We start from the raw sequence: 23,657 nt of genomic DNA, 5'->3' as shown, positions 1-23,657 counted from the left end.
GCACTTTTATTTTGAGCGGCAAATACGAAATTATTAAAAATTAAGTTAGTAAAAAAGAGTTTTACCATTTTATGCTCAAAAGCTGCCTTGGAGACAATCAAATTAAACTGATGTGTATAACAATGGATAAAATGATTATAAGTACGGAAAAGAATTTGAACTCCATTAATTTTGGCTGACATGACTGCGGCGCCATCATAACTTTGGCCAATTGACTTATTAGGAGTATTGTTCAAGTTTAAATTATTAAGTTGCTCCCAAATACACTTACTAAAGCCCTCTGCATTATGCGAATCAGGTAAAAAATATACCAAAATAGTTCAAAGATTTGGTTGTCATCTCAAAATTAAAATAAAATCATTTAATCTTAAACGGAAGCGTCAGTAGTCTCATCAGCCTCAATTGCCACATAAGGAGCCATTTCTACCTCTTTGATTATTAATCCACGAGCTATAAATAACATTGAATCCAGCAGTTCGTTTTAAATAATTTTTGAAGTTTCCAAAAAAGGTTGTATTATTATTGGTTAAATGTTTTTGCAATATAGTGTAACTTCTCCCATTAAGTTGATATCGTAGTTGAAGTCCTCGAAATACTCCCGGATTCGTAGATGTCAAACTTTCATCGTGACCTCTAGAGCTAATTCAAACGCTCCGCAAAATTTAGTGCAGTCGATTACTCTATTTAAAACGTATCTGTTTTTGGCCACTATCTCGTTATGTTCCTTTATTGATGTTCTAAAAGCCGAATCTAACTGTGATTGAATATTTATTGACCCTAATAATTGGTATTCAACACAAACACAATAGTGGAATATGTTTGGAGCTAACGCTGTTTTTTAATTTTCTCTGAGATATATTTTATCATTTACACCCCAGATACCCCGGAAGCTTCGTCCACTTGTGGTGAAAATAATAAACGCTTAAAACAATAGCAGCTATATAACCAATCTGCTAACAAATAATGTTTCTCATTGCATTTTCGATTGAAAGTTCTATTACCACTTTGTCCCGCCTGAATATGTCCAATTTTGGTCTAGGAGGTCCTATTGTTTTGTATTTAAAAATTTTTCGATGTCCAAAGTATTTTTGTCTTAATAAAGCGTACCTGCACTATTAACATTTTGTTGCCATATCGAATTATCGGATATTAACAATATGAATTCAGAATTAAAAATTGTCCACTTACCATCCGAAAACTACGCTCGGGCTGTGTCCCGGGTGAAATATACTGATGCGATACCGATTGCTAAGGCAAATACCGTAACGTTGCCAGTTACTACCTGCATCTGAGGATATTTCTTTTTTCGCACACGGCAAGTCATCATCTACCGCCCGATATTTTTCTAACTTGACAACAGTGACCGCGGTCGCTCGAAAAAGAGCCCATCATCGGGTGCGGGCATTGATTAAAAACTACACTGTGTAGTAGTTTTTAATCAATGGTGCGGTGAACGCTGTTAAATTATGTATTTGTATACGTTTTGGAGCATCGCGTCAACTGAATATTTATTAGCTTTTTAAATAAAGAAAAGTTCATTCAAAATAAATTGTATGCGATATCTACTACATTCAGTGAGCTAGCCGGAGGGCAGTGCCCCTAGTGCCTCCCTGCCAGAGCCGCTCTTGCCGACGAGTGTCATTGTCTATGATTGATTTTAAAATAATTACCTATTTTTAGAGAAGCTTGCCAGTTCAAAACAATATAGACATGGTTAGATCGGCGGAACAGTTATTCAGACAGAGACTACCAAATATAATTTATATTGGAATTAATTTAAATGGCGGCGCCACACGTTTGTTGGTTGAACAGTGCATAACGACAGCAAAACAACTTCTAGCTTTAACACTTCTCGCCAGTTCAACAGGTCGGAACGGAGTTGAACAAGTCTACGAGCAAGTAATGGTAAGTTTAAAACTATTGTATTTCGTGGGCGTATTGGAAAAATCCACTAACTCCATTTTTTCAATTTTGACATTTTAATACCATTAAATCCACAAACATCAGTATGTTAACAGGAAAAACCGTATATCTCCAAATTCATCATCCAGCCTGCTTAAATCGGTACATTCAATGACAAAGAAAATCAACTAACTCCATCTTTTTTTCCAAGTTTTCATGAATAAAATAATGTTTTTCTAAATATTTTGATGTAGGTACATGTATGTGTACACCACCTGTGTTACCACCCTTTAAAATCATATCCAGGTACCAAAACTTGAACAGTCAGTATACCCCATTTTTAAGAGGTAAGCCATAAGGTATATTGTCCTTTTCATGATCATTTTTCAGTGCGTAACAAATGATAGGAAAAAGGGTAAGTCCGTGATAATATACATTTATGACATTTATTCTAACCTGACATTTTAGTTAAATCTGACAGTCGTCACATTTTATTTTCAATTTGGAATAAAAACAAATCAAATGTTTTTCTTGCATTTATAAAATGGTATTTTCTTTGATTTGTATAGTCTTATAAATTATACAGATTATATTTGTAATATTATTATTTAATTAAAAAAAATATATTTTTTTATTATGGCGCCATCTATCGACAACTAGAATAACTAGAAGAAATGTTATAAAAATGTCACCGACGAAATGTAATCACCGACGTGCCTTTTTTTCTGTCACATACAATTTAATGCGTTAGAAAGAAATCGAAAAACTGTGACGCACTGAAAGATGATCATGAGAAATACTGTAATAATGTTTAAATGCGTTTTTCTCAAAACTTTACTAGGTATTGTGAGTTAGTGGATTTTCCCAGTACGCCCACGATTTGTTGTGCGAAAATTATTTTAGTTGAAGAGAATCCATAATAATCATCATTGGGTCTTGAACCCCTGCTGAGTCTTGGTCTGTTCTAGAATCAGCTTTTATTCCTTCCTATTCTTCGCCTTGGTTTTCCAATTTCGGACTCAACACTCGTAAGTCATCTTTAACATGATACTTAAATCATGCTCTGTGTCTTTTCCTCACCCCATCCTGTCTTTGGTTATAAATGTGTTTTGGCGGCTCCACCTCGTTCATTTTCTCTAAGATCTACCAATACTAGGTTCATTATATAGGCGGCAAAGCCCAAAATTATAGTGTCTACGCCATCATCCTTTCTCCTGCACGCCTTTATAAATATATCAGGATTTTACCTTCAAAACAGCCTTCAGGCCATCGGTACATAATTGGCAAATATTTTACGGCTATCCGGGCTATTATATTAACCTATAAATCTACATTATATTGACTGTTTCCCACTTTTACACGTATCAGAGGAGTATGTCAACTAAAACTGTCACTGTGACAGTGGTAGTTTCCCAACTCGTGCGATACGTCTAAAGGTGGGAAACAATCCATATAATGTAAATGTATAGGTTAACATCGCTAAATTTCCCAGCTCGACTAGTTTCATTTCTTTTTATCTCACAACTTCATACGTTTTCCATCTTTTGCGCTATTTTGCCGGTTATTAGCGCGCTCATCACTGTATAACAACTTAAAATATTCCCTATGCCATGTCAAATATTTAAAACTGCCACTTTGTCATCATATTCTATTTGACTCAGTGCGTTGTATGACAAAGATAGCGAATGTTCGATTTGGAAAATATCACCACGGACATGGTGTCCATTTTTTTTTTCGAATCCTGGAAACACTAATAAATATTTTTAAAAAATTTAAACGCAGAATGAAAGACTAAATTATTATCAAGGACCGAAAGTCCCTTAGAATACATAAAAAGTTTCTTTTGAATGAGATATTTGAAATTAAAATCACACTACATTTTCTCTTACTTTTTCACCCCTGTAACTTATTAAAATAAACATTATAGAAGTTTTCAGGGACGTTTGGCCCTCGGTGAGAACGTAATCTTTCATTCTGCGTTTAAATTTTTCAAAAATACTTATTAGTTTTCTCAGAATTCGAAAAAAATTAATCCCCATTTAAATGCCATTGCAGCCGAAAATACGTACCCATCCCCTTGCCCTCGAGTCCCATTTAACTACAATGCTAACATTATATCACATAGCTCTGTATCCAAAACATTTAGAGACCCAATTTTTTCTTTTATTTTGAAACTAGATATATTGTTTAGTCTCGCATAAATTTTTGTAAAGTTAGAGTGAAAGAAACATTTATTTTAAATTTTTTTAAAATACTCTTACAAAAAAACTTAAAAAAGTTTAGATTTTATTTTTTATTTTACTTGTTTTTGTACATTTTTCAATAAAACTTTACACGGGGCTTGATATTATCTATCTACAACTACTATAAAAATTTGGACCTTCTACCATCTAAGGATCCAGAGATATTTAACGTCAAAAGTTAAATATAGTCGGTTCGCTAAACTCAGACACAATCGGCTAGTGACTTTAGTAAGTAATTTTGCCATTTTGCTAAAATTGGCAAAAAATAATTACCAAATAGTTAATAACTACTAAATAGTTAGTAATTTTGACAATTTTTTCAAAATTGACCAAAAACAAAAAAATTACCAACTAAAATCACTGGCCAGTTGTGTCTGAGTATAACGAACAGACTATACAGTTGAGTCCGCGAGTCTTTACCCGTGCGTCATTAATACCTGGCGAGATAAAACACATACTTTTTATCTAGCATCATTCTCTTCCATGCATGAAACTCATGACAAACCAGCTGCCGTTTGTTATTAAGCAACAACACATGTTATTTTTATGAACCATCTAGACTCAGTGCATTGAAAAGAGATAGGTACAAAAAAAGACGATTCGGTATGTTTTCATATTTTAAGCACAATTTGTTTGACGTTTCTGATTTGTTTAATTTTGTGGCTGTCAGTCAGTTGAACTTTTTGCGGTTATTGTCGAATTTTTGCGTTTTGAAGTTTCTTTATATTACACAAACAGTTGTTTCCACAACTAATTTTATATTGGGCTTTGAAATTTTAAGGTAAATAATTATATTTATGTAAGGATAAGGATAAGGATATGTAATGTTGTTCTGAAGCTATTTCCTTGTGGCATTTTTATGATTAATTATTTATATGGGAAATAAGCCACAATTAAAATGAAAAAAATAATTTTATTAACGTTTCGACGCCCAAATCGGGTGCCGTTGTCAAAATACAAAATATTACTAAAATAAACTAAAGTGTTGTTGCTAAGCAAAAAAAATTCTTCTAATAATTTATTTAATCTCACTCATTTATATTGGCAATTCAGACATATATTATACATTTTAAAGTAGAAGACTTTAAAATGATATTGCCAATATTTATGAGTTGCGTTCCTGGGACGACTTACTGAAAGATAGTTCATTCGATTACATGAAATTAACCCCAACTCAAGAATATCCGTCATAAAAAATTATAGCATGTGATATGTCTTTAAAAAGACAACCAAATGCAACGACAGTAAAATTCTCGCGTTAGAGACTTCATAGTAAATCACAAGGGAAAACCAGGAAAAACTAAATAAAAAAATAAAACTAAACCTAACAATGATCAAGAAAGAACAAAAAATTGCATTTATAAAATACCTTGTGAATGCGAACAATTTTATTTAGGTGAGACATCAAGACCATTAGACGTTAGAATAAGTGAACATCAATCTTATATTAAAAATAGAGAATTTGAGAGATCTCAAATATGTCAACACGCATGGGATAATGAACATAGAGTTCAGTGGAGAGATTCAAGTATAGTCCTGAAAGAATCAGATAGTAAAAAGAGAAAAATCAAAGAAGCGGCTCTAATTATGCTAAATGAAACCAATTGTGTCGCAAATTCCTCGGTAGAATGCAGTAGGATGTGGTTACCCATACTGAAAGAGGAAGTCAATAGAAAGAAAATACCAAGATTAGTAAGTCAATAATATCGAGCTAGTACATATTTTATATTTTAGTATTACTTATATATCTAGTATTATTAATAATATTTATAATTTAAACATGTTACAAGTCAGAATTTGGTATTATTTTTTGAGAGTAAATTAATGTAAGACCAAATACTTACGATGTCGGGATAGTATCACAGGGTTTTTCCTGGTTTTCCCTTGTGATTTACTATGAAGTCTCTAACGCGAGAATTTTACTGTCGTTGCATTTGGTTGTCTTTTTAAAGACATATCACATGCTATAATTTTTTATGACGGATATTCTTGAGTTGGGGTTAATTTCATGTAATCGAATGAACTATCTTTCAGTAAGTCGTCCCAGGAACGCAACTCATAAATATTGGCAATATCATTTTAAAGTCTTCTACTTTAAAATGTATAATATATGTCTGAATTGCCAATATAAATGAGTGAGATTAAATAAATTATTAGAAGAATTTTTTTTGCTTAGCAACAACACTTTAGTTTATTTTAGTAATATTTTGTATTTTGACAACGGCACCCGATTTGGGCGTCGAAACGTTAATAAAATTATTTTTTTCATTTTAATTGTGGCTTATTTCCCATATAAATAATTAATCAAGGATATGTAAGGTTAGGTTCATCTTTTGACTTGTTTTTAGACAGAAATCAAGTGAATTTAGAAGCTAATAATTTAATAATTAAGAATAGAAGGGTAATACAATTTTAAAAAGTATACAATAATCAAATCGAGAGATATAAGTTGAAATTTTATTTTAAGTACCTACTGAGCTTTCTATCCAGAGTTGCCAGATGATATTTTATAAATCCCCCACTTAGAAACTGAAATTCCTTCAAATTGAAGCTCAAATACCTTAAATTTAAATTTTTGCCGCATTTTAATAAATTAGTAGTCAAATGAAGAGAACAGTAAACCAAAATTATACTTATCAACGAGGGCCCTGGAAATAATTAATAGTTCCTATCGTCTTCGATTATACGGGAGTGTAATATACAGTTCTATGTACATTCGCAAATTTAATTTATCATGATCCCTTAAAATCCTCCATAATTTTCCGCCCCCAAAAAATCCCACTACAATTTCTGCTTAGAAAAATTTCTCTAGACGCTTTCAAATTACCCCAAAATTGTGGGAAAATACATCAATCTGGCAACCCTGTTTCTATCTACCTTTTGAAATACCACCGAACCCGAACAGCTGTTTGCTATTCGGTCATCGACGGTGGCCGACGATGGGTATTTACTTTTACGGTCATCTACCCATCCAGTAGCATGTTCCGAACAATCTCTCGCGCTCACTCCAACTTGTACTATTTCTACATAAGGTTCTCTTTGTTCCTCAAATGTTATTTTTAATATAACGTTGAAAAAATAACTATCTCATAACTGTGAAGAATACATCACACCGAATTTTACCTAAAAGCTGAAAATTTGTTAATAGCTTAAGGGTGTCTAGTCGGACAAACTTTGATATATGGGAACACTGGAACAGGGGAAGTTTTAATTGTGGAACAGGTTAAAAATTTGGAACGGTCAGACCACGAAAACGGCACATGTATTTTGTCCGACAGAACAGACTTAACTCTCCGAACAGAGATTAAACTCTCATGCAAAAATCAGATTGCTATTTATCACCAAATGGGTGTTTTAATGAGTGGAACATGTAGAATATGTCAAATGACTGGAATTATGACAGGTGATAAATAGCAGTCTGATTTTTGCATGAGAGTTTAATCTCTGTTCGGAGAGTTTAAGTCTGTTCTGTCGGACAAAATAAATGTGCCGTTTTCGTGGTCTGACCGTTCCAAATTTTTAACCTGTTCCACAATTAAAACTACCCCTGTTACAGTGTTCCCATATATCAAAGTTTATCCGACTAGACACCCTTAAGCTATTAACAAATTTTCAGCTTGCTATTAATCAACTTTTTATACGCGGGATCCAGACCTATTAAAGATAACTTAGGTCATCCATCACACGGCTGAATGTATAAACTTTGTAAATTATGATTTGGGATTTACAGTACTGGATTGTAAAATGATTTGGGCGTGCTCCTTGTAACATTCAACGTGCCTTGGTGTGTTTGCTTTTAGTGCATCTTTATTGTGATTTTAGTATAGATATTTAACTAAAATGGACACATTATTACTGTTGCATAACATTTAATAAAATTAAATAACATGTGACGATTTTTCTTGAGGCCCCATCCAACGAAATGGTATGGTTACGCCACTGGTTCTAAATTCCTAAATTTCCTCAATTTGAAAGTATTTTACTTCGTTTTCGAAAGTAAATTATATTGCAATTGTCTGGATACTCTACAAGCACATTTAAATGTCATCAATATAGATTATTTTATAATTTAATCAATTAGAAAGTCTCATTATCTATTTTGAAAGGAAAGAGATTTAATCTATTCAAACAATTAATATGTACTACTCTTAATAGCATACAGTTTAATATATTTACGATTACGAGGACTGTTCTACAAATTCTTTGTAGAAAACATCACTAAATTTTTAATAAAAATACATTCATTTTTTTCAAGATAAATTCCTTTGGATGCAATGCTTTTGTCCGGTATTTACAACGTATGGTTGACTCTCTAAACCCCTCATTTGCTCCAAGAAATAACTTGCAATGTAAGGATTTTTCAATATTTTCCTCGATTCTTCAGGCCATAATTCAAATTCGTATATTTTTTTTAGCGTATGGCTTAAGTACATCACAGAATATTTTTAGACTTATGCATTATACGATGCATCACAAACAGATGTCCATTTTTTTTATATATATTCGATTGACCCTTCGGTTGCCATTACAAAGTCTATAGGGTCGCCTGTGTATGCTCTGCGTGGGCAATCCTGAACAATGTGACTGATGGTCTGTCTTGCAGCGGCGCAGTCACAAGAAAGCGAGGGAAGTTTACCCCATCTGTAGAGGGAGTCGGCGCATCTTCCACAGTTTGTTCGAATTCGATTAAGGGCTGCCCAAATTTTACGGGGACGTTCAAATTCGCTAGGTTTTCCTATGATGTCCGGTAGACTATGGTAATGCGGATCTGTCTAACTTTCCCAATCTTCTCTCCATCGGGTATTTAAGTCAAAGTTGGATTGCTGCAGCACTTGAGCAAATTGTAGAGGGGGTAACCTGGATCGGAGACGGTTTCCAAGAATATCGGGGATGTCGTTGTGGACTAGAAGCTGGCGACTGTCCATTATTTTGTTATATTCTTTAACCAATGCATGTTCGCGGCGTAAGTTGGGTGCTGCTATATTACTAAAGGTAGGTAGCCACATTGTAGGGGTGGGCTTAATTGTGCCTGTTATCATACGAATAGCACGGTTTAGTTGGTTGTCGACGAGGTGGGTGTGCCTGCTATTTAGCCACACTGGTGCACAGTATTCTGCCACCGGATATATCAGGCCAAGAGCAGAGTATCTTGGAAGTTGATGCTGTGGACCCCCATGTAGTGTCGCAGAGTTTCTGTATTATATTATTGCGTGTTCTCAATTTTGCTGCTGTTTTCGTCAGGTGTTCTCTGAATGAGAGCGTTCTGTCTAGAGTAACCCCAAGGTATTTCGGGTATTTATTGTGTTTCAACAGCTTGTTATTAAAATACACTCGCAATTCTCTGTTTGCCAGCTTGTTGTTGAGATGAAAAGCTGATACTTCAGTTTTTGTAGTACTTGGTTGTAGTCTCCATTTCTTAAGGTATTCAGCATATCCAAACTTTCGAGATTCGGTTTCAGGCATGTCAGCAATATAGAGGCTGAAAAGTAAAGGGGCAAGGACAGAACCCTGTGGAAGGCCATTGTTAAGTTTCATCTGTCTACTCGTCTCCTTTCCCATTATAACCTGGAAGGCTCTGTTTGTCATCATGTGGGCCACTGACATTGTGGTAATCAGGGAGATAGTACCGCCCTCTCGGCTAGCCTACCTATAGCTATGTTGCTTACAAGCTGCACTTGTTCATTATAGGTTTTGCATTTATATTCATTTCTTCTTCATGTGTCTCATCGTCTAAGGACATTGGCGATCATCATGCCTATTTTACTCTGTTTGCGGCGGTTCTGAAGAGTTCTTTTGTTGTTTTCCTACTCCACTGCTTTAAAATTTTTCAACCAGGACGTGTGTCCGTCGTCTCTCCGGTCCTCTTTTTCCTTCCACTTTCTGCATAGAGACGTGTTTTTCCCGATTTACTTCGACGAAAATTTTCCCCGGAAAATGCGGGGTTTTCCAACAAAATCTTTAATTTTCAACTAAAATTTTAGATGAGTAATTGTTTATCAATAATTAAATACCTTGGTAATAAAAAAGCTCTTTTCGTATAGATTATAATTCCAGAAGCTGATGGAAATTGAATGAACAGTTTAGCAACAATTGAATTGTTAATTAAAAATTTACGGTCGCTATAATAACCACAATAATTATGATACATAAGAATAACTATGATTTTTGTATAAAAACACACTATCTAATGTACTTTACAGTTCGTGCAGTCACTGAAGGTGGATATGAGCTATTACCTCCGATTTCGTTGAATCTCCATAGATTTGCATGAAAATTGGTGACTGGTTAGAGGATATCTCAAGGAACAAAGGTGACATGGTGTCAACTTGCGCTTTTACCCTGGGGGTGGATGCCACCTCTTCTCGGGGTTGAAAATTATTTTATTGAATATGACCCCATAATTCGATAAAGGGACAAATTCTAAGCAAAGTTTTTTATATAAAGTTATTAAAATAAATCAAAACTTTTTGAGTTATTGAAGATCAAAGATTTTAATTTTTCTTGAGAAAAATGCATGTTTATATCCGATTTTTCATCAATAACTCAAAAACTATAAGTTTTTACAAAAAAGGTATTATTACCAAAATTGAAACTAATAAATTAATTAAACTCTTGACAAGAAAAACCTTTTAATGTTAACTAAAAGTAAGTTATAGGTAATTGAATATATATTTTTTTCGGTGAGTAAAAAAATCTATGTATTCAAGCTGAAATAACGGGAAAATGATACATTTTATAACATAAACTTATTTAACATTTGTCAAAGTACATAAAAATATCTATTAAATAAGCCCCCGAACATGTTGATAGCATTAAAATTTATGCACCAAAATTTAAAAAAAAATGTTTCAAAATTTTTCCAAAAAATGTTATTGTTTTTTTTTAATAACTCCGTTTATTTTTAAGATAACAGGTTTATCTAAAACCGTTTGAAAGTTAATTCCAAGGGCTATTTAACTACGTTTAACTTAATCTTTTAAACCCCTTATTTTCTTCAAAATAAAGGGTTAAATGGCCCTGGTTGCATGGTTTTCACAGCAAAATTTAAGATTTAAACGTTTCTATCTCGGTTATTTTTTACCCTATGGAAATAGTAAAACAGGTAAAATATTTGACACGGAAAAAACTAAAATTTGAGTATATATCATTTTTTACGTATATTGAGTATTTTTGGAGCTATTATCAAAAGCGCTATATAATATATTTGGAGCTATAATAATTTTAAAAATTATGATTTTTTAATATCTTTTTTTAAAAATATGCATTCTAAACCGGTCAAAATTATTGATATCATTACTTATGCTAATATAAAGAAGTTCTTGTAAGGATTACTATAAATTTTAATTTTTGTGGAAATGGCGTGTTTTATTTTTCACTTTTTCCTAAAAAATTCAAAATCGTTCTTTTATTTTCATCATAACTTGCTTAATTTTGAAGCCATTAACTTGTTCTGAAGCTCATTTAATAGGTATTCCGAAATACGTTGACAAATGATTAGCAGGTATATTTTATACATTGCATCGTTTTCCCGTTATTTAAGCTTGAATACTTAGATTTGAGTACTCGTCGAAAAAAAAAACACTCTATTGCCAATAACTCACTTTGAACTAACATTAGTTTAGTTCTTTAAGTGAGGAATATATTCAGTTTTTCATTATCATCAATTTTAGTAATTATAATTATTTTGTAAAAGCTTATAGTTTTTGAGTTATACGTGAAAAACCGATTTAAAACATGCATTTTTTTACGAAAAAATTAAATCTTTGGTCCTTAATAACTCAAAAAGTGTTGATTTCTATTAATAACTTGATATAACAAATTTTGCTTATAATTTGTCCCTCTATCCATTTATGGTATTATTTTTAATAAAATAATTTTCACCCCCGAGAAGGGGTGGCATCCACCCCCAGGGTAATAGCGCAAGTTGGCATCATGTTACCTTTGTTCCTTGAGGTATCCTCTAATTACTCACCAATTTTCATGAAAATTGATGGAGGTTCAACAAAATCGGAGGTGAAAACCTTCAGTGACTCCACTAAGTTTACAGAATTGAAATTGGACTATTTAAGCGGCCTCAGGAATATTTTAAAATTATAAACAATTTTTTGGCTTATAAATAAATAGAATATTTTGGGAAATATTAAATTAAATTAAATCATGAAAACGGCATTGGAAAAAAAAGCGGCAGGACGCTTCTTTTAAAAGAAAAAACGTTTTGTGATGAGTGGTTCCTGAGGTTTGACCGGCATTTACGGCAAAGATATAAACAATAGGATCATAATTTTCGAACCATCACCTTTTTATTTTTGTCCTCTTTCTCCACCCCAATTTTCATATCTTTAAAATACTCATAGTATATATTATTATAATAAAAACTATCTATATTACAAGTGAAAATTGCCAAAAATAGCAAAATTCCAATCAAAAATTAGATTGGAGAAAATGTAATCTCAAAGTTCAAAATCGGTATACGTTAAAAAAATGCTCTCGGCTTCCCATGGAGCAATTTTCTTCATTCTTTTTTTTTTTGTTCCCAAGTAACTCGGGTAGAGCCATCTAACTAACGCATTATTAAATGTCAAACTTGCTTTTGTTTTGTTAAATGTCAAATACATTCATAACCTGCCGTAAAAATAATTTGAATGCAGCTTAAAATTGTAAAAATTCTCCACATCTGGCATTAGCTATCAAAAATTAGAATTTTCAGATTAACCCTCGTACATGAAATTTATTTTAACGGTGGAACGAACTATTTCCCCGTATTTATTTCATCCAAACACCGATTATTTGTTTCGTATGATTCTAATAACGTATTGGAGCAAAAAAGACAGATTTGGTTATTGTTTTGGATAGTACTTGTATATTGTAACTTGTATGTGAGGTCAAATGTTAATTTACGCCATACTATTGTTCTTTTCCGTAATTAATTATTAAATAATACATATCGGTAAAGCATAAACGTAAAGCGTTAGATGTAACGATATGTTCGTTTTTATTAAGTGAATAATGTGTTTATAATAAATTACAACTGGACAATTTTAACTTATAACTTGAAACTTGGCAGTTTATTACTTTTGTTTTATATTTTTTAGTCATATTTTATGAGAGATGTTCCCCAATATGTGCAAAATTGGACACTTATGACGAGTCGTGTCCGTTTACGGCAAATATTGTCAAATCTGAACATACCAGAGAGTCTATTGCAGCCGTACATCGTTCACAGACCCATGACTCCGATTTTGGAACCTATGGTAGAAAACGAAACCGAAGTAGAGGTAAGCAAAACTATATCTTATTTGTTAATCAGTTTACCGGTGAATTTAGAATAGTTTTCGAATTAAACAATGGTAAATTTAAATGATTTTCATTATTTATACGAATTTTTTTTGTCTTGCAACAAATTTTAGTAGAATAATTGAAAAGTAAATGTTGAATGTTAATTCTTGTTTATAGATTCTTTTTCATTAGATTACTTTATTTGCTTCGTTATATCCTTTAGGCTTCAGTTTACATGTTTTACTTTTTTTGACACAGCTATTTTGTCAAAAGGGATTGCTTGTATTTCCCGTTATAAAGCGTTTCCTTGCATTTTATATGCCTCTATATATTTATAGACGTGACCAGACACCTCGTAACGCGACAGTTCGTAACGGCGACACTTGGTAATGGCGACAGTTCGTAACTATACAAATTCGTAACGGACAATGCGTAACGTCCAAATTGAATTATTCTATTTATTTTTGTTAACGTGGAAACTAACTGTTATTACAGTTATAATTGAAATTATGTTTATCAATTTAACGAATCAGTACGGGGATAAACATGTTTAACACATTTTATATTTTGTGTTTCAGTGTATATTAAAAGTCTTTAAACACAAACAAATATTTAAATACATACAACCCTTTAACAATATTCTTAAAAGTTTATTCCTCTTATTGTTCCTTTAATTTGCATATGCCTAGACAAAGGTATAATGAAGTACTTAATTCCTGAAATCTTTAATCTAACAACCGTCTTTAGACATTCCAAACTTTTTAAATAAACATTTTGTAAAGAAAAGATTATAATTACCTGTTATTATAATAAACCTTGTGATTGGTAATAGCTTTGGGGCATTCAATCAACGGTTATAGTTGAGAAGAGAGATGGCTTGTAATACTTTAATACTTGGTTTAAATACTTTTATTATATTCTGAAACACGAAATATGAAATGCCTTAAAAATGTTTATCCTGATACTGATTCGTTAAAGTGATAAACATAATTCCATTTATAACTGTAATAACAGTTAGTATAGAGCCAGTTTATGCGTTTTTCTCCAATGTATTCTACTATTTCCGGATCTATATCATTATCTCAACCGCTTTTCTGTATGTTTATACAGGGTGAGTCACCACTAACGCGACGGAAGATTACAGCGAAATGGTAAAAGATTTGAAAAAAAAATTTTAATTAGTGGTTTGTAGGTTGATAAAATCTACATTTTAAAATTATTTTGAAATATACAGGGTGTCCCAATAAATGGCGGCGTATCAAAGTTATATTTTTTCTTATGGAACACCCTGTATTTTATTTCATTTTTTTATTGTCCGCAAAAAATAAGGTATAGTTTCATAAGGCTTCCCTATACCTATGTACAGAGTGTTCTGAGTTATGTTGACTTTTCTTCAAATGTAAAGTTTTAAAAGAAGGCTTATTCTCAAGTTATTTAAGAAATTATAAAAAAAATACTTTTACATCTAAATATTTGGATATTGGTTGAATGTATTTCATGATTACACATTTATTTACAGGGTGTTCAAAATTTACAGTTTTGTTATTGGATTATTCAATGTGTCATATGATTCTTATTTTAAATGGAACACCATGTATATTAATAAATAATTATACTAAACAAATCTACCTCTTTCGAATGGTATGTGGATGTCCTATACCTAGGTGTCATAGTTTTTGCGTAATTTACAATTATTAAAATTCTTAATCCGTAAATCGATTTTAAAGCAAAAGATGTAGTTAATTAATGGCATTGTATGACATTGTCATTTTATGACAGTACGGTCTGGTAATTATTTTATAATTAATGTATTCCATGATTGATTATTATACATTTAATTTACAGGGTGCTTAAAATTTACAGTTTCATTATTGGATTATTTAATGTGTCATATGATGCTTATTTTAAACAAAACACCATGTATGCTAATAAATTATTATACTAAACACAGGTTCCTCTTTCGAATGGTATAGGGATGTTCAATAACTAAGAGTCATAGTTTTTGCGTAATTTACAATTTTCTTAAACGGTAAATTGATTTTAAAAATAATATTTATGCACTCTCGATTTTTAAACTGTACGAAATAAATGTTTGTTTACTGTATCATAATGAAATGAAAATTATGTCGATTTACTAGACCATTATTATGAAAAGGCGGTAGATTGGTCTGTATACAATACATTTAAAAAAAATCAGGATCTGCTCCAAAGTCTAAAGTCTGTAAACGATAAGTTAAATATTTATCCTAATCCTGTTCGGTCTAATATTGGTGTAGTTGAGTTTTATACGGATAATAGTGGTTTCTCTTAAGTATTATAACAGTCGTTTGACTGATTTACCCGAAATTTTTTCTTTACTAGTATTTGGGTTTTCCGTAACAGAAAGCAGGACATCAAGTTCCTCGACGTGATCACAAATAACTGGTTTATTTTCATTTAACTTTCCGAAATTTCTCAAAAACGTCCTTTTTTGGGTGTCTTCTATCAGGATACCTACTTTTGAGCGTAAACTTTAGAAAGTAAGATACAATTTTGCAAACACTCCCCAATGCAAAGTACCATGTCTACTCTTTCGTAGATAACGTGGTTATTCATTTTTAGGAGCAATTAAATTTGAATATCATACATGGATGTTTATATTTTTGATAATTACCAGACCGTACTGTCATAAAATGACGATGTCATACAATGAGATACATCTTTTTTTTTAAATCGATTTACAGATTAAGAATTTAAATAATTGTAAATTATGCAAAAACTATTAGACCTAGGTATAAGACATCCATATACCATTCGAAAGAGGTGACTTCGTTTAATATAATTAATAATTAATATACATGGTGTTCCATTTAAAATAAGCATCATATGACACATTGACTAATCCAATAATGAAACTGTAAATGTTGAACACCCTGTAAATAAATGTGTAATAATCAATCATGGAATACATGCAACCAATATCCAAATATTTAGATGTAAAAGTATTTTTTTTATAATTTCTTAAATAACTTGAGAAAAAGCCTTCTTTTAAAACTTTACATTTTAAGAAAAGTCAACATCTCGAGAACACTCTTTATATAGGTATTGGGACCGTGCAAGTTCGGAAAATCGACAGCTGGTTTCTTCGCTCTGCATTTTTATGCGCACTTTTAATTATATTGGCCAATCATATGGTCCTGGTTACTGGATAATTGCCAAGGCCATAGTCCAAAAAAATAATAAGAAGAAAAAATAAGATTCAGGTTATGTTATTAAAACGTAAACAATTGTATGTAGTAAATAAAATTAGTTATTAAAATGCAGTAATGCAAGCAAAATACAATTAATTACATTTTTATATAATAATTGCATATCATATCAATATTGTGGAGCAATATATAATTTTTCTTCTTCATTGACAGTAGATATGAAATATACGTCAATTTGACAATTTCAATTGACAATGAATTATTTAAGAAAGTTACAATATTTCTCCGCTATTCTCGCACGATCGTTTCTCGTATCGCCTCCAAGTACTTGCACACCGCGAATAGGGAAGCCTTATGAAACTGTACATTATTTTTTGCGGACAATTAAAAGATGCAATAAAATACAGGGTGTTCCATAAGAAAAAATATAACTTTGATACGCCGCCATTTATTGGGACACCCTGTATATTTCAAAATAATTTTAAAATATAGATTTTATCAACTTACAAACCACTAATTAAAAAAAATTTTCAAATCTCTTACCATTTCGCTGTAATCTTCTAGTGCATGAGAATATAAAACTACATACATTGCAATAATAATTACCACTACATGATTCTTCTTCTTTTAGTGCCGTCTCCCAATCGGAGGTTGGATATCATCATCACTATTTTTATTCTATCTACCGTTGTTATGAAAAGTTCTATGGAGCTGCATTTAAACCAATCCCTTAAATTTTTCGACCATGCCACTCTCATTCTTCCTACACTCCTTCCTCTTATTTTCCCTGTATTATCAGTCTTAGCATTTCATATCGCTGTCCACTCATTACGTGTATTCTTTATCCATTTCTCGCAATACTTCTATGTTCGTTTTCTTCTGTGTTCATGCTTTTCTAGGTATCTTTCTGTAATACCACATTTTAAATGACTGTGGCTTATTTATTTGTCCTTGCTTCAGTGTCCAGCTTTCAAGGCCATATTGCTGTATCGAAGACACGTAGCACCTCAGAGCTCTTACTCTCAGTTCTAATCTGTCTTTATTGCAGAGAATTGTTTTCATTTTTACAAACGAATTTGTTGCTATTTCTATTCTGGCTCTTATTTCCATTGTTTGGTCATTATTTTTTGAACTCCAGGTTCCCAGGTATTTGTATTTATCAACCCTTTCTATTGGTACATTTCCCAAATGTATGTTTATTTGTATAGTCTTTTTACTACAAAAGCAATATTACGTAGGTCAAAATTTCTGACGTAAGAGCACTGCCAAATCATTAGAATGTGACTTTTCATCATGGCCACGTTAATGTCATTACTTGTCAGATATTTTCTTTGTTTTTGTTTAGTGTACAAATAATTAATGATGTCTAATTTCTAATAAATCTCTAATTCTTTATTCTAATTAATTATGTCAATCAGTTTTCATTTCTTGCCGAAATATATTAATAATACGCCGAAATATTTGTAATGTTAATGAAAGTAAATAAACATAAACTTTAAAATTGACATTTCTCTAGCATTTCCTACAAGTGTCAAAATGGTAATATAATAAGAAAAACGTAATCGCGATTATATTGAGAATTTTAGAATTATATTAATTAAATAACCAAAAACATTTTTATTATTAATAATATAAATTTTATGAAACAATCCCTTTAAGTTAAATATGTACCCCAGAAAATAATAATTTTATTTAAATATATTAGAAAATCGTACGCTACTGATCTGACAGTTCTGTTGTGGTTCTGTCGTGCTACATTTTTACTTCGTTTCGTACACAATTTGATTCAAAATATAGCTTTAAATTACTACTGTTTTTATAAATACCTACATATTAATATAGCTTAATTTAAAATCTATTGTAATAATTATTGTTGTGTACCTATTAATTGTGTTTGTGCTTGGATTGCGAAACATATACTTCTTTAATAGATTATTTTGAACAAGAACGAAATAATGGGAATTTCCTTTTACCACTAACTGCAGAGAAGTAAGTTAAATAATTTAGATTTCTTAGATTAGGTTTATTAGAAATAAGATTATTATTAGATTTACAGATCAGAAAGTTTTCTTCTGAATTTTAGCGTTTGCAGTAGTTAATTTTAAAAATATTAAATAATATGTTTTAATGATTATACCTACACTATGATACTATTGTTGTTAATTAATATATTTCAGCAAGTAATGAAAACCAATTGACATCATTAATTAGAATAAATAATTATAGATATTATTTATTATTATGGTAAACAAAAAAAAAAAAAAGAAAAATATCTCTGACAAGTATTGACATAAACGAGTCCATGATGAAAAGTCACATTCTAATGTTTTCACAGTGCTCTTACGTCAGAAATTTTGACCTACGTAAACTCGCTTTTGTAGTAAAAATACTATATATTGGTTTTCTTAGTTATTATTAGAGAGCGGAATATATGCAACACAACATTACCAAAATATGCGCATATATATGCATTACTTTTACTACAAATATGCAGGTATTTTTTCTAAATTTGTCTAAATATGCAAATGCATATTAAAAATACTCAAAAATAAAACAATATATTAAATATAAACATTTATGTTTAAAAAATTCAACCTACATTTATGTTTAATACATATTTATTTTTCACATAAAAACAAATGAAATGACACACAAAAACTGATATTATAATTAAATTAAGAATCTAAATTATAGTATGAATTTATAATAAAATATTTTTCAAAATTTTCAACTAGCAACTTTTGCCTTATATCACTAAAAACGTGTTTGGACACAGAAAAAGTTCGTTCTACATCTACTGATGTTATAGGACAATATTTTAATTTAGGCAGTACACTAATTTGCCAAGTTGTAAGATCTTCAGAAAAGTTGCCTTCAAAAATACGTACAACTTTCCTCAACCAATCGAAGCCCTCATTTTTTTCTAAAACATTTTTTAATTTATTTCTAATTGTAATCCCTGTATTTCCGGGAATTTTTTGACAATGAGCAGAAAAAGTGTTAACAAGATTAACCGAACCACTTAATTGTAAATTCCTTTGTTCTAATGACTTTATTAGATCTGGTAAAAAATGAAATGTGAAAATGAATCTAACTTACGATTTTGGAACAGGCCTTGCAAAATACTTTGTCTCCACTTAGCTTTTACTCGGGAAAACACTTTATCCAAGCACTTTTTTGAATGGTAAACATATTTAAATTTAATATATACCAATCACTTCAAAAACACTAAATACGATACAACGTTTACTTTAAACAAATTTTGGCCGGAAACTGACAAAATAATTAGACCCCTAAAAGCAGGTAGGTACCTACGACTTGCTACGCTAATAAAATAATATTTTTCTGGGAACACCCATAATTGTTAAATTCAGGTAGTAATGGGAAAGTCCAGATAGATAATAATGAGCGATAGATAGATAAATAACGAGCTCGTTCATATCGAAGTTATAAAATTCCAACTAAGAGAGGAAAATTTTAAACTTTTATATAATTTAATTTTAAAATATGCAAAATAAATCGTGTTTAGCTTAAATATGCAATGTTGTGTTTGTTGTCTGAAAATATGCAATATATGCATCTATATGCACTTTGCATATATTCCGCTCTCTAGTTATTATCATATATTTTGTCTTTTTTCTATTCCTTTTTAGTCCAAATCTTTCACTGTTCGTTTGGTTTAGTAGTAGTTGGAATTGTTCAGCAGAGCTTTCCATAATCACGGTGTCATCTGCATATCTTATGTTGTTAATAGTTCTTCCGTTAATTATTATTCCTTCACTTTCAGATAGTAATGCTTCTTTAAAAATAGATTCACTGTGTACATTGACCAATAATGGAGATATCTCTACCTAACTCCTCTTCTGATTTCAATTTCAGAACTGGGTTCGTTATCCATTTACAATTTGTGCTGTTTTGTGTTTATAATAAAGAACTTTAAAGCTGAAATTCAGTGGTCTCTTTTTTAGTCCATGGAAGTAGACGCTCAAGAGACTAGAACTGAAAATAATCCGTCGGCCATAATTCCTGATCCTGAACCCTTGCCGAATGTAGTAATAGGATCTGAACCTTGGCATAATCAAGTACCAGAGGTAGGTATTAGTTTAAAAAATCAATAAGAACTCTTATTTTTTTGCACGAATGTTCAGGCTCACCATACGACTGGTTTACTTTACTTTTTCAAGGAAGTTTTTTTAAACAACTACGGAGCCACAGTCGTAAGGCCATGAAAAATCATAAAATAATTATTCTTTTGCAGGATTGGGTACCAATAATTACTAGGGATGCCCAGAAACAAAGGAGACAGAATCCTCAAGGACCTTTTAGTGACGCTTATCTCTCCGGTATGCCAAGCAAAAGACGGAAAATTGTCAATGGTTCCAAACCACATGGAAATCTCCCTCACGTTATTACAGGTAAGTAGATAATTATTTTAGTAATTAGTGTTTACGTTTTTTATTATTTCGCTTCATCTATTTATGAGTCAGTTGTAAATTTGTTTCTTATGTTTTCCTTCCGGATTTAATTAAGAAAATGCGCTACATTACTGCCTATATTTTTCTGGAATTGTAAATTCAACCTTATATAAGAGGGAGCAACTGAGTGTCACATCTGGTTTTCGCTGGAATTTCGTTCACCGAAAACCAGATGTGACACTCAATGCGTATATTTCCGCAATGTATGTCATATGCGATGTAGGATATTGCTTTGATGTGCGAGTCCGCTAAGTTGTGCATATCGTCGTCATAATCTGTAAACTGCGTAACTCCATAATTCTCTGAAAATGAGTTATTACTGCCATACGTTTCAAAACGTCCCTACTTATCGTTTAAAAAAGGTGCATGTGCATATTTTTACCAGATGACTAAATAACGACTTCTTGGTATACACCGTATTTCCCTTGCCGCCAAATTTAGTACGAAAAATACGTAACTCCCTAATTTGTCATGATATTTTCAAAAAAAGGTTGGTGGTAAGTAATATTAAATAATTGTTAAACACTTTTCAAATGTTAGTGATATGTGCATCTATAAAATATTTCCGTTTTACGTAGATTCGCATTAGTCATTAGAAAAATAGTTTTTTGTGTCTCCTGTAAAATTTGGATAAATGGAGTTAAACAGTTTACAGATTAGGTCTGTTTTAAACAGATTACAGTTAAACAGATTACAGATTTGTATTAGGTTCGTTTATTAAGCCATATAGAGTTGAAGTTTTCATACTACCTGCAGCTGTTGAGATGGTGGAAGTAATAGTAGGCGAAAAAAGATGCTGGCAAAATAAAAATAAACCCCTTTCTAATAATACTATCCAAAGAATAATAAGTGGTATAGTAATTTATATCATTTATAAGGTACAACGGAGAGAAACGGAAATATCTCTGAAGATATTTTATTTTGTTCTTTGAAACTTTTATGCACAGTACTTATAAATACTACAATGTCTGGGCGAAATGCATTGCTATATATAGGTCTATTCGTGGAGCGCATCCTGAAGTTACCCAGAGGGAGAACGCCTGCGCATTACAAAATTGGGCGTTCGATAAGGTCGAATTTTCCCCTCTGAACAGCTAATGCGCAGGCGTTCTCTCTCTGGGTAAGTTCAGGATACGTTCGGGGCATGCTGGTTCTAAGGTTCTTTAACCAGGATGTTCTTCTTCTTCCTGGACTTTATTTTCCAAATATTTTTCCTTGTCGGGTGGTTGTATAAGATGATTTTTTTTTAGTTGTAGATTGATCTATATCATGATTTTCTTTGCCTTTTGCACAGTGTTTATAACATATGTTTTAATTTGCAGAGAGTGTAAGACAAGCTGTATCTTCGAGTGGTCTTTCCTCGGCAGCACCTTTGGATGTAGTAGTTCAAGCAGCAGGCGCATCGACAGAACTTCAAAATGCTTACAGAAATCTACTGCGCTCGACTGTTCAGTCAAATCTCAAAGATAATGAAGACTTCTTACCGGATAAATACCCCAACGTTTCAAATTATTTTAATAATAGTGGATCACAGTGATGACTAAATATACACATATATTATTGGTTATAACTTTTGTTTATTTAAAATTAAATTAATAGATAAATGTATCCATTGGTTTATTTTCCCTCTATTCCATTTCGATAGATGTACCTTATCCACATAATTGGTAATTTTTAGTTATCCATATTTGGCAAGAATAAAGAATGTATGTACTGGACAAATTCGGCATGTCAGAGAAACGAAAAATGAGACCCCTTGGCACGTTGGCTGCCACAATGTTAAAAACGGGTCCCTACGGCCACGAGGCTCACGTTTCTATACTGATGAGACAATTACGGTGTGTCACGCGGTTGTTAATTATCGAAAACGACATGAGAGACAATGTGCTATCGAGTTTGCTCTTACAAATAACTATTCAATCATGAATACTTGATTTAAATACCATGTACGCCGACTTTATACTTGAAAGTCATGGAGATAGGTCTAGAAATCAAATCGATTACATTCTCACTAATAGTCGCTGTTAACCATCAATTCAAACAGTCAGATCAGCTACTCTCCTCGTAACTAAAGTATAGCTCAAACTTAAAAGAGCTCAACAAACGGTTAGGGACAAAGAGGATAGAACTAAGAAAGAAGAACGACCTTCTCCAAGAAGTGCAAAAACATTAGACTAAAAACTATTCGTAAGGGTACTTAACAAGAAATATTAAACATTGTGTAACAACACCAAATTAATCGCCAAAACTGAATAATACTGTGACACATAAACATTCGATAACAGATGAAACCCTTAACATAATTGGAGAATGGAAGAAATCTTTGTCAGAGGTATACATTGAAGCGTTTTAAATGCCTGCTCAGATGCGGTCAGGGATAACAGAATTGTTGATTTCTAAACCGGCAAAATGCGCCGGCAATTGGTAACGCACATAGTTGTTGAATGGACAGTGGCGTAACTAACGCCAATGCAACCAATGCGGTGCATTGGGGCGCAGGCCTTAGGGGGGCGCAAAAAACTGATATTCTGGAAAAATTTTAGCAAAAAAATATGTTAAAGCAAAACTCCCTG

At 31.9% G+C, this 23,657-nt stretch overlaps 1 protein-coding gene across 13 annotated transcripts in view; it reads left to right on the top strand.

The window, feature by feature from the left end:
- The window catches only part of LOC114344023 (large proline-rich protein BAG6), a 116,384-nt gene extending 93,692 nt beyond the window's left edge, over positions 1-22,692 (top strand). For all 13 annotated transcript variants that reach the window (XM_050655292.1, XM_050655288.1, XM_050655281.1 and 10 more), the window contains 5 exons: positions 1,681-1,905; positions 13,238-13,420; positions 20,578-20,700; positions 20,868-21,024; positions 22,407-22,692. In XM_050655292.1, coding sequence (XP_050511249.1) covers positions 1,681-1,905; positions 13,238-13,420; positions 20,578-20,700; positions 20,868-21,024; positions 22,407-22,621 — 903 coding nt within the window. In that variant the 3' untranslated portion in view covers positions 22,622-22,692. The remainder of the gene's footprint in view (positions 1-1,680; positions 1,906-13,237; positions 13,421-20,577; positions 20,701-20,867; positions 21,025-22,406) is intronic.
- The last annotated feature ends 965 nt before the right edge of the window (positions 22,693-23,657 follow it).

Source organism: Diabrotica virgifera, chromosome 7 (genome assembly GCF_917563875.1).
Source record: "Diabrotica virgifera virgifera chromosome 7, PGI_DIABVI_V3a".
NCBI classification, from domain to species: domain Eukaryota; kingdom Metazoa; phylum Arthropoda; class Insecta; order Coleoptera; family Chrysomelidae; genus Diabrotica; species Diabrotica virgifera.
This window is presented reverse-complemented; position numbering and strand designations above follow the sequence as displayed.